This window comes from Hemiscyllium ocellatum, chromosome 15 (genome assembly GCF_020745735.1).
Source record: "Hemiscyllium ocellatum isolate sHemOce1 chromosome 15, sHemOce1.pat.X.cur, whole genome shotgun sequence".
Lineage (NCBI taxonomy): Eukaryota > Metazoa > Chordata > Chondrichthyes > Orectolobiformes > Hemiscylliidae > Hemiscyllium > Hemiscyllium ocellatum.
The window spans coordinates 69,160,282-69,172,678 of record NC_083415.1 but is presented as its reverse complement, the minus strand read 5'-3'; the positions used below and the strand labels follow the sequence as shown (position 1 = coordinate 69,172,678).

At 40.5% G+C, this 12,397-nt stretch overlaps 1 protein-coding gene across 2 annotated transcripts in view; it reads right to left on the bottom strand.

Annotated features, from left to right (window-relative positions):
* fer1l4 (fer-1 like family member 4) overlaps nt 1-12,397 on the bottom strand; it is a 355,704-nt gene that overhangs the window by 281,809 nt on the left and 61,498 nt on the right. For both annotated transcript variants that reach the window (XM_060836605.1, XM_060836606.1), the window contains exons 10-12: nt 9,182-9,365; nt 7,648-7,834; nt 3,933-4,303 (exon numbers count right to left, since the gene is read on the bottom strand). In XM_060836605.1, coding sequence (XP_060692588.1) covers nt 3,933-4,303; nt 7,648-7,834; nt 9,182-9,365 — 742 coding nt within the window. The remainder of the gene's footprint in view (nt 1-3,932; nt 4,304-7,647; nt 7,835-9,181; nt 9,366-12,397) is intronic.

Genomic DNA, 12,397 nt, shown 5'->3' with positions numbered 1-12,397 from the left:
ATGAGGATTAACCTTATTATCTATTCCTAACTGACCCAGTCAGCAGATAGGAATCAATCACATTATTATGGGTCTGGAATCATACGTAGAGAATAGAATATTTCTTTTCCTAAAAGACAATGGTGAATCAGATTGGTCTTTATGACAATTCACCTCACTTTTACTGACAGTTGCTTTCAATTCAGAATTTTTATGAATTAACTAAACTTAAATTCAACCAGCTGCTGGATTTGAACCCATGCCCCCAGAGGTTTATATGGTTACACTCTTCCAATGATAGTAGGACTACACCACCATTGTCCTTTAGCAAGATGAATTGTTCGAGAAAAGATTGATGGACATCTCAAAGAGCTGGGACAGTTAGTTATCTTATGGAAAAGTGGGAAGCTTGATGGGCATAAGAGTCATCTTCCATCTCTAAAGGTAATTGAATGTTACAAGGTCACCAATGGGAATTGGTAAAAGAAATGGTCCAAACCTTTATCTCCTTTGGCAATTTAGAGTAGAGGGGGATGGAAGCTAGGGCAGTTGCATGGTCCTCTTGCAGGACGTGGGAGGTAAGGGTCAGTGCTACTGTTCGTGCTGACTTCACCTGGAAGAAGTACACCCAACTCCAGCTCCTCATAAACCACATTAGGGAGCTGGAGCTGGAGCTGGATGAACTTTGGGTCATTCAGGAGGCTGACGAGGTAATAGAGAGGGGTTATAGGGAGTTACAGGATAATGGTAGCTGGGTGACCATCAGGAGAGGGAACGAGAGTTGGCAGTCAGTGCAAACCTTTGTGATGATCTTTGCATACTGGGTACTACCAGATGATTGGAGGGTGACAAATGTTATTCCCTTGCTCAAGAAAGGGAACAGAGATAACCCTGGGAATTACAGACCTGTCAGACTTATATCATGGTGGGCAAGTTATCGGAGAGGATTCTGAGAGACAGGATTTATAATATTTGGAAAAGAATATTTGATTAGAAATAGTCAACATGGCTTTGTGAGGGGCAGGTCATAAGCCTAATTGACTCCTTTGAGGATGTGACAAAACTCTAATGAAGGTATAGCAGTAGATGTGGTGGATTTGAATTTTGACAAGATTCCCCATGGTAGGCTCATTCAGAAAGTAAAGAGGAATGGGACACAGGGAAATTTGGCTGCCTGGACACAGAATTGGCTGGCCCATAGATGACAGAGATGGTAGTTGATGGAAAGTGATCAAGATAGCTAAGTCCCAGGGCTGGAGCAGACATATCCAAGGTTACTACAGGAAGCGAGGAATGAGATTGCAACACATCTGGAAATGATCTTTGCATTCTCACTGTCCATGAGAGTAGTACTGGATGATTGGAGGGAGGCAAATGTTGTTCCTCTGTTCAAGAAAAGGGAATTGGGAAATCCTAGGAATTACAGACCAGTCAGTCTTATGTCCGTGGTAAGCAAGGTACTGGAAAGGATTTTGAGAGATAGGATTCATAACTATTTGAAAAAACATAGCTTGATTAAAGGTAGTCAGCATGGCTTTCTAAGGGGCAGGTCATGCCTCACAAGCCTTATTTAGTTCTTTGAGAAAGTGATGAGACAAGTTGACAAAAGTTGAGCAGTGGATACAGTGTATATGGATTTCAGTAACACATTTGATAATGTCCCCCAACATAGGCTCATTCAGAAAGTTAGGAGGATAGCATACAGGGAAATTTGACTGTCTGGATACAGGATTGGCTGGCCAAAAGAAGACAGCACAAGGTAGTGGATGGAAAGTATTCTGCCTGGAGGTCGGTGACCAGTGGTGTCCCGTAGGGATCTGTTCTTGGGCCTCTGCTCTGTTGTTTTTATAAATTATTTGGATGAAGAAGTGGAAGGCTGGTTTAGTAAGTTTGCCGATGACACAAAGCTCAGTAGTGTTATAGATAGGAATTCCTGATGAAGCACATATGCTTGAAACATCGACTCTCCTGCTCCTCAGATGCTTCCTGACTGGCTGTGCTTCTCCAGCACCATATTCTTCAACTCTGATCTCCAGCATCTGCAGTCCTCATTTTCTCCAGGATGCAGAAATGGACTGAGAAATGGCAGACAGAATTCAACCCGGATAAATGCGAAATGATTCATTTTGGAAGGTTGAATTTGAATGCTAAATACAGGGTTAAAGACACGATTCTTGGCAGTGTGGAGAAACAGCAGGATCCAAGGGGGTTCATTCACACAGATCCCTCAAAGTTGCCACCCAAGTTGATAGGGTTGTTAAGGAAGCGTATGGTGTTTTGGCTTTCACTAACAGGGGGAGTGAGTTTAAGAGCCATGAGGTTTTGCTGCAGGTCTATAAAACCCTGGTTAGACTGAAATATTGTGTCCAGTTCTGGTCGCCTCATTATAGGAAGAATGTAAATGCTTTAGAGAGGATGTAGAGAAGATTTACCAGGATGCTCCCTGGTTTGGAGAGCTTGTCTTATGAAGAATGGTTGAATAAGCCAGGCCTTTTCACACTGGAGAGAAGAAGGAAGAGATGTAACTTTACAGAGATGTACAAGGTAATGAGAGGCATAGATAGAGTAGATAGCCAGAAATGTCTCCCCAGGGCAGAAATGGCTGTCACAAGGGGTCATAATTTTAAGGTGATAGGAGGAAGGTATAGGGGAGATGTCACAGGTAGGTTCTTTACACAGAGCATAGTGGGTGTGTAGAATGCACTGCCAGTGGTGGTAGTAGAGTCAGAGACAATAGGAACGTTTAAGCGACTACTCGATAAGCACATGGACAGCAGTAAATTGTGGTGTGTAGATTAGGTTTATCTTAAAGTAGGATAAAAGATCGGCACAACATCATGGGCCGAAGGGCTTAACTGGGCTGCACTGTTCTATGTTCTATGTTCTGAAGTACTTAGCCTGGAACTCAGTGACCACTGGTGTTACGCAGGGTTCTGTTCTGGGACCTCTGCTCTTGGTGATTTTTTTATAAATGGCTTTGATGAGGAAGCGTAAAGGTGGGTTAGTAAGTTTGCCGATGACACGAAGGTTGGTGGAGTTGTAGATAGAGTGGTGGGCTGTTGTCGGTAGCAACAGGACATTGATAGGATGCAGAGCTGGGCTGACAAGTGGCAGATGAAGTTCAACCTGGAAAAGTGTGAAGTGATTCATTTTGGAAGGTCAAATTTGAATGCAGATTACAAGGTTGAAGGCAAGATTCTTGGCAGTGTAGAGGAACAGAGGGATCTTAGGGTACATGTCCATAGTTGCCTCAAAGTTGCCACCCAAGTTAATAGAGTTGCTAAGAAGGCATGTGGTGTGCTTTCATTAGCAGGGGGATTGAGTTTAAGAGCCGCGAGGTTATACTGCAGATCTATAAAGATCTGGTTAGACCCCCCCCCCACTTGGAATATTGTGTTCAATTCTAGTCACCTCATTATAGGAAGAATGTCGAAACTTTAGAGAGGGTGCAGAAGAGATTTACGAGAATGTTGCCTGGATTGGAGGGCAGTGTTATGAAGAAAGGTTGGGGGAGCTCGGGCTTTTCTCATTGGAGCGAAGAAGGATGAGAGGTGACTTGATAGAGGTGTACAAAATCATGAGAGGCATAGTCAGAGTGAATAGCCAGAGACTTTTCTCCAGGGCAGAAATGGCTATCATGAAGGGGCATAATTTTAAGGTGATTGGAGGAAAGTTTAGGGGAGATGTCAGATGTAGGTTCTTTACACAGAGAGTAGTGGGTGCATGGAATGCATGCCAGCAGTGATAGTAGAGTCAGATACATCAGAGACATTTAAGTGACTCTTGGACAGGCACATGGATGATAGTAAAATGTAGAGTATGTAGGTTAGTAGGATAAAAGATCTGCACAGCATACAGAACTGAAGGGCCTGTACTGTTCTATGTTCTATGTTCTATGTTTTATAAATAGGAGCTGTATATGTAAGGTATGTTAGGGTTGACCCAAAACTGACCTCTGGGACTGGATGAATTTCTTCAACCTCAACCTCTACTGCACTCGGCTGTTCTTGGAGATTTGCACCACCTTCACTTTCGGTTTGGCTGCTGCTTTCCTCTTTAATCTTAGACTTGGATTTAGATTTCTTGCTTTTAGTTTTCAGCTTGAATTTGCTCAAGACACTCTTTGCACTTTTGTCTTTGGTGCTGTGAATTGCTGAAATTGAACTGTAAACCTCCACTGTCACTGCAATAAGTAGTCGGCCTCTATAAAATATCCCCTCTGTCAGGCCCTCATTCATGTCCTTATGAGCATCCATTAGCACTGAGTTCTGAGGTGAGCCATAGAGGTAAATCCACACAGGGCCAAAGGTCGGGTGGAATCCAGCTGAAAAATATTGACAAAGGTAAACAGCCATTAGGTTCACGGCCAGTAAGGTAATGTCAAAGTGAGGTAAGGTTAAAACAAAAACAGAAAGTGCTTGAGAAACTCAGCATCTTGGAGAGAAAAACAGTTAAGAGTTCCGGGACACTTTTATGAACTAAACATAGCTATGGGGGGGTCGGGGAGAGGTTTGCAATGATGCAGTTGGGGGAGCGGGGCATGGAATGAGTCTGTAATATTGAGCTTCTCAAGAGGGAATGTGATGTTGTCCGTGAAGAAACGCAGTGCTGTTGGTGAGTAAATGCTGTTGCGTCAGTCAGGGAATACAGTGGTGTCAGTTTGAGAATATGATGGTTTCAACGATGGATTGTGATGCTGTCGTTGATGAAATGCAGTGATGTCAATAATGGAATGTGATGATTCCATTGAGCAAATGTGATTATATCAGAGAAGAAGAAACAATGCATGTTCTTGTTTCGAATGAAGTGAAAACACCATCAAGGAGACAGTGGTGTAGTGTCAACGTGAGAGGAATTGCAATCTTGAATTCCCAAGCTACTTTCTGGACACATGGGTTGACTCTTAACTGCCCTCTGGGTTATTAGAGATGTGCAATAAATGCTGGCATTTGTCCATTGGTGACTGTGTAGCCATTATTGCAAAAATCCATCTGGTTCATGAATGCCCTTTAGGGAAGGAAATCTGCCAACTTTATCCAGCCTGGCTTAAATGCAACACTAGACTCACTGCAATATGGTTGACTCTTAACTGCCCTCTGGGTTATCAGAAACGTGCAATAAATGTTGGCATGGTCAATGACACTCACATCCCATGAATAATTTTTAAAAATTGTAAAGTATAGGAGTGATGAGGAAAAGAAATCAAGAGAGGGCATTGATAATGTGAAACTCACTTTTCAGAAGTTAGAAAGGAGTTCCACAGTTTGAATTTTGTAAAATTGCAAGTATGGGAACTTGAAAAGACATTCAGTACTGCATGTAGTGATTGGAACACGGTCAGCCAGATGGACTTCATAGAATAAGAGTTCCCTGATTTGGGCTGTTAACCTGGTCCAATCAGGGAGTCCTGGTTTACAGATGTAAACAGGAGTGTCAGGGGTTCTGCTCACTCTGTGAGCTGGCTCTGTACGAGCTGGGTCAGTATCATGTACTATGCTTGTGTAAATAAAGGGTGACTTGGAGATGGGATACTGGCATTTGTGGAGTTATTTCACTGCAAAAAAAAACTGATTGAGCCAAAAGGTTTGGAAAAAAAAGAAACTAACAATGATTGACCAAAAAAATTGAACTGGGACAAATTAGAATCTGAGAATGTACAAAAATATAAAAGCAGATGATAAGAGCTTCAGCAAATACATAAAAGGGGAAGAACAGCTAAAGTAAAAGTTGGTCACTTAATGAATGACATAGAGAGATTAACAAGCAAGATGAGACAAATGGCTAAAGTTAAATAAACACTTTGAATCTGGCTGCAGGGTGCAATGCAGGAAAATCATCCACAGTAAAAAAAGCAAGCTGCATGAGAGGGGGAAATTCTTAAAATCGCAATCAAAAGAGAAAAATTAATGGGTTATCCAAACAGAACTAATGGTTGCAAGTCCTTTGGTCCTGATAGTCTGCATGTAAGGCTCGTAAAGATGTAACTGAGAGATATGATTTGGAGATGTGGATGTTGGACTGAGGTGTACAAAGTTAAAACTTACACACCACCAGGTTATAGTCCAACAGGTTTAATTACAAGCACTAGCTTTCGGAGCACTGCTCCTGCATCAGCTAACAACCACCTGATAAAGGAGCAGCACTCCGAAAGCTAGTGCTTCTAGTTAAACCTGGTGAACTATAAACTGGTGTTGTGTGACTTTTAACTGAGATATAGAGGGTGTATTAAACTCCAAAATTCCTTAGTTTCTGGAAAGTCCCCAGAAGATTGGAAAACTGCAAATGTAATGCCTCTGTTCAAGAAAGAAGGGGAATGTAAAACAGGAAACTATAGGCTAATTAGTCGAACATCTGTCACAGGGAAAGTACAAAAAACTATTATCAAGAAGGTAATAACAAAGCATTTAGAAAATCTTAATGCAATTGGGTAGAGATAACATGATTTTGTAAAGGCAAAATAATGTTTGACAAATTTATGAGCATTCTTTAAGAATATCGTGGCAAGGTGGATAAAGGAGAAGCAATAAATGTGGCATAATTGGATTTCCAAAAGAATGAAGGTTCCTGATGAAGGGCTTATGCTCGAAAAGTCGAATTTCCTGTTCCTTGGATGCTGCCTGACCTGCTGCGCTTTTCCAGCAAAACATTTTCATTTCCAAAAGAATGTCTTGAAGTGTCACACTTCAGTTTAGGTGATCAGACAACACATGGAAAGCAGGGATTAACCAAGAACAGCTAGCATGGTTTTGTTAAGAGGAGGTCATGGCTAACCAAGTTTTTTGAATGTTTTAAAGAAGTGACCAGGTGTGTAGAAGAGGGCAGCGCATTCAACATCATCTGTTTAACTTAAGCAAGGCTTTTAGTAAGATCCAGCATGGGAATCTGATAGCTCAGTTAAGAACCCACTGGATGCAAGGACATTTGGCACATTGGATCCAGGACTGGCTGAGGGGCAGGAAGCAGAGGTTGATTGTTGATGGATGGGAATCGCCATTTAAAATAGAATTGATGGGGAATTTCTTCTCCCAGAGGATAATTATGTTTGGAACTCTTTTCCCAGGTAAGCAGTGGAGGCTGGATTATTGAGTCCAATATAGCTTTTCTTCGGAACCAGCGTCATGAGAGATAGACAGGAAAGAGGACCAAGACTGATTGGCTATGACATCACTGAGTTATCAAGGAGCCAGAGGCTGAGCCCTATTACTATTTCCCCTGTGATTGAATACTGCGATGTATTTGCAGATTATGGAGACAAACTTAGAAAGGATGACAAAGGAAAGTTTAGGGGGAACTCTTCAGTTTAACCTCACTGATAAGACAGGAAGCTGTCAGGATCAGCCTGATTGTCCATATAATACCCACTTAATTCTGTCCATTGGAGTTAATAGATGGTGTTCTGATTTACATACATTTCCTGACTGGCAGTTCTTGTTAAAATGGGCCTCAGGATTATTCATTTAATACAGAACAACAGAGAAAGCTGCACCAAACAGAGGCCAGAGGCTAGAGAGGTATTAGAGAGTTTCCCATCTAGAAATATGCGAGAGATTAGTGAAATATAATCCAGGGTCTTCAGTATTCAGAAGCAGAAGAGGTTTCAATGAGAAAAGCAAACAAATTTCAAAAATCAGAGGCAAGAAGGGTCAATAAATATCCTGCTGTGCTCACCATTAATCCCAGCATCTGATATTTGTTCCAAATTGATGAAATGAGTTGCAACAGCAACATCATTAATTGTAGCATCGTCAATGACTTGAACTTTGATACGTCGTGCAAGTGGGGGAAACATCTCAATGAAAGTGATTTGTTCATTCCATTCTGGTTTTGTCGTGTTGCTTTCCACTGATGTCTCTCCCTGTTAATGGAAGAAATGGTGTTTAAAACAACTAAACTTGCTCTTGTGAATTTCCTCCAGACATCAGCTTTCACTTTTGCTGGATTTACACAGTGAAAATAAAACATTCAAGGACCAATAAAATTGCCCAATTGTTCCTAACCAGACTTTATGAATAACAGATCTCGGACACCAAGTTTATAACTTAAAAATTAACAATTTATTATTAATAATATAACAGATAAACAACAAGATAAACTAATTAATATCACCAATGTTCTTTGATCATACTCCCACTCATATACTGACAGCCAGACAGTTAAGAAATACATTTTTAAAGAAAATGTATTTTGCCAGTTCAATAAGTAGTTTTTAAACAATTGATACCAGGCCTTCACGAAATGCTTGGACATGAGTTAGTCAAAGGCAAGCAGAACTTGATATCTTGCTTAAAGTATGAAGTCACTGGTTAATAAAATGGTTTCAGTAGACTTCTAGAAATACTAACTTATTTCTTACAAACTTGGATTCTTTTCTCAGAACATTCAACAAATTGATAATTGGAGAGAAACTAGAGAGAGAGCAAAACCAAGCAGCACTGGCTCCAGAAATGTCCAAAATTCACACTGCCTCATGCCAAACCCAGTCAGAACCAATTCACTATCTTTATTTTTTTTTCCATTTGCATTCTCTGTGGTGGCTGGTTAGCACTGATCCTTCTTTAATTAACTAATTCAACATCCAACCAGCTGCCAGCCTTGAGCATAGCAATCACTTGGTGCCAATTTGTCTACTGTGTCCTTAGATCAGTAACTAGGTTGTATTATCTTTCTTGGCCAGTTCCCAACAGAAACATCTGTCTTTGTTCTGTTCACTTTTAAAATAAGTGGTTCTTCAAAATTAAATTCTTAACTTCAACTCACAGATCCAAAACAAAAAGTGAGAAAAATAAAAGACAAGTAATGATGGCCTCAATAAATGGCATCTGGCTAAGTGAGTGAAAACAGTGAATGAAACAGTCTCTTTGGGAACCATGTTCAACCTCTCATTAATGCTGATTCTGCTGACTGGGAACAGTTTAACTTAGCATATTTAAGCTAGAAAGAGTTAAAAATAAAATTATTAGCACCATCTGCCTGGAGTCATACATCTGATTTCCTTTTTACTCTTATGTCTCTCCCAAGAGCTTCCATGGATGCTGGGAATAGTAAGGGGTGTCATAACAATAATCCCATCTCACTAGTTTGATGTATCAAATGATCTTTTCCAGCTTTTTTTTTGATAGGTATCAGTATATCTGAGGAAAAGTTCCCCTTTAACAAAGTAAGATTTCCATTTTCCCAACAAGAATATATTTAAAATGTTTACCTGCTGTCCCGCAAAGCTAACTTTAACGTAAGGATCAATGAAAACTTTATGCTCTCCAAGAATTTTTGAGAAGCTCCCCATTATTCCTGAATTCATACTGGGGAGATCTTCTGCTTTATACACTTTGATGAAGAACTTGGCCCAAGGTCTCTCAGCTGGCATTTGTTTTGGAAGTAGAAGATTCCTATAACACAATCAGATGTTTCTTAGCGAGAAAACAAAATACAGTGGCAGCATCGTAATGCATGAACCTACCAAAGCAGAAATAAATAGAGGCTTAGCAATTAACACCTTTGAGGACGAATAAGGACCTTTTCTCAGTGAATTCTCGGGAGCTAGGCTATGAAGTTAGACAGATTTTTAATTGACAACGGAGTCAAGAGTTTTGTGGGACAGGCAGTAAAATGGATTTCAAGCTACAATCAAATCAACCATTATCATACAGAACGGTAGAGCAGCTCAAGGGGCCAAATGGTCCATTCTTGCTCCTAGTTCTTATGATCTTCTGAGATTAACCAAGACCTGGAGACTGGTTAAATGAACTAGAGTAAAGATGACTTCAAGAAATGAGATATTCAAGATTTCTAGATCCTTAGAAGAACAAATTAAACATGAAGGTATGACAAAAGAATTGTCACACTAAAGACGGAATGTGAATATTGTTTAAGAGGAAATAATCCAAATGATGGAAATCTAAACAGAGAATGCTGGAGAATTTCAGCAGGTTTGACTGCATCTGTGGAGAGAGAAACAGTTTATATTTCAAGTCTAATCTTCACAGAAGTATCATAATGAACTCGAAAGATCAACTCCACTTCTGTCTCCACAGATTGCTGCCAGACATGCTGAGGTTCTCCAGTACTTTCTGTATTTATTTCAGATTTCTTAAAGCCTGTGCTGGAGAGACTTTAAGAAGCAAATTCCTACAGTCAAGTGAGCTCATGAAGCTTTCAATCTCAGGGTTATGGTCTCAAAGCCCTGTGCTGTAAGATGTTATTTTGTTACTTAAAACATTTTTAAAAATAGAATGTGGATGCAGTGTCACTGAGACTGTGGCTGCTTAAATTGAGAAATACTCTTAAATGCAACTTTGCTCTCTGACATGGAATTATCACTGTCCCTTTGACAGGGTAGATGCAGAAAGGTTATTTCCTCTTTTTGGAGAATCTTGGACAAGAGGGCATAATCTCAGAGTAAGGGATTGACCACTTAAAACAGAGATGTGGAAGGATTTCTTCTCTAAGAAGGCAGTGAATCTGTGAAATTCTTTATCACAGGGGCACATAGAGGCTGGGATATTAAGTACATTCAAGGCTGAGATAGACAGGCTTTTTTAATCAGTAAAAGAATCAAGAATTATGGGAAAAAGGCAGGAAAGTAGTATTGAGGAACATCAGATCAGCCATGATCTCATTGAACAGCAAAGCAGGCATTATAGGCTGAATGGCCTTCTTCTGCTCCAATGTCTTATGGTCTTCTGATCAGGTTTTAGCCTTATGTTTATTTTTAAACTCAAAGAGATTATTACAATTGCATGTTATTGAGATATAACCAGTCATCGGTTCAATTTTGACCACAGGTAAGTCTTGACTAAACACCAGGTAAGAATTTACTGAAGGGATGCTATGGGTTTCTTCACTCACCTTACTGATATAGTGTCACTTCCCATACAGTAGAAACAGTACAGGGATTGAAAAAATTGATAAACCCTCTCCTTAAGAAAACCCCAAACTATCATTTTCAACTCCTGACACAATTTCACTCCTTTGATATTGACTTCATCCCCTTTCTGTTCACTTCTTCATCCATAACTAATTCATTCTGTATCTCCCATTATTCCAATAGCTCACCATACTCCATCTCTCCATTAGTTTCATTAACCTATTACCCCATTCATACTGAGCAACCGAGCTCCCTGTCCTAATCACATTACATCCCAAATCTCATTCCCATACTCAAACTTTTTCATGGCCTCACCTCACCCATCTCTGATACCACCTCCAACACTACATTCCCTTTGATAACGTTTTGCTCCTTTTCTGACCCACCTCACCACAACATTGTTGGTAAAGTTTACATGTGTCTTGCTGCTCTCACTAGTCTTCCTATCTTAAAACTCCAATCATATTCTCAAAGTCCATCTTATGACCAAATTTTGAGCCAAATCTCATGTTCTCTCCATTTTCTGAACTATTTCTATTTGTGAATAGTTAGAGCATTAAAAGTGCTTTAATTGTGCAATTTAGTGTCACCAACACTAAACAATATAATTTAAAGTAATTCCATTGATAGTCACAGGTGAGGTGCCAGAAGACTGGAGGTTGGCTAACGTGGTGCCACTCTTTAAGAAGGGTAGTAAGGACAAGCCAGGGATCTATAGACCAGTGAGCCTGACGTCAGTGTGGGCAAGTTGTCGGAGGGAATCCTGAGGGACAGGATGTACATGTATTTGGAAAGGCAAGGACTAATTAGGGATCATCAACATGGCTTTATGAGTGGGAAATCATGTCTCACAAACTTGATTGAGTTTTTTGAAGAAGTAAAGAGGATTGATGAGGACAGAGCAGTAGATGTGATCTATATGGACTTTAGTAAGGCGTTCAACAAGGTTCCTCATGGGAGACTGGTTAGCAAGGTTAGATCTCATGGAATACAGGGAGAACTCGCCAGTTGGATACAGAACTGGCTCAAAGGTAGAAGACAGAGGGTGGTGGTGGAGGGTTGTTTTTCAGACTTGAGGCCTGTGACCAGTGGAGTGCCACAAGGATCGGTGCTGGGTCCTCTACTTTTTGTAATTTACATAAATGATTTGGATGCAAGCATAAGAGGCATAGTTAGTAAGTTTGCAGATGATACCAAAATTGGAGGTGTAGTGGACAGTGAAGAAGGTTACCTTAGATTACAACAGGACCTTGAACAGATGGGCCAATAGGCTGAGAAGTGGCAGATGGAGTTTAATTCAGATAAATGCGTGGTGCTGCATTTTGGGAAAGCAAATCATAGCAGGACTTATACACTTAATGGTAAGGTCCTAGAGACTGTTGCTGAACAAAGAGACCTTGGAGTGCAAGTTCATAGCTCCCTGAAAGTGGAGTCGCAGGTAGATAGGATAGTGAAGAAGGCGTTTGGTATGCTTATTTTATTGGTCAGAGTATTGAGTGCAGGAGTGGGACATTATGTTGCGGCTGTACAGGACATTGGTTAGGCCACTGTCAG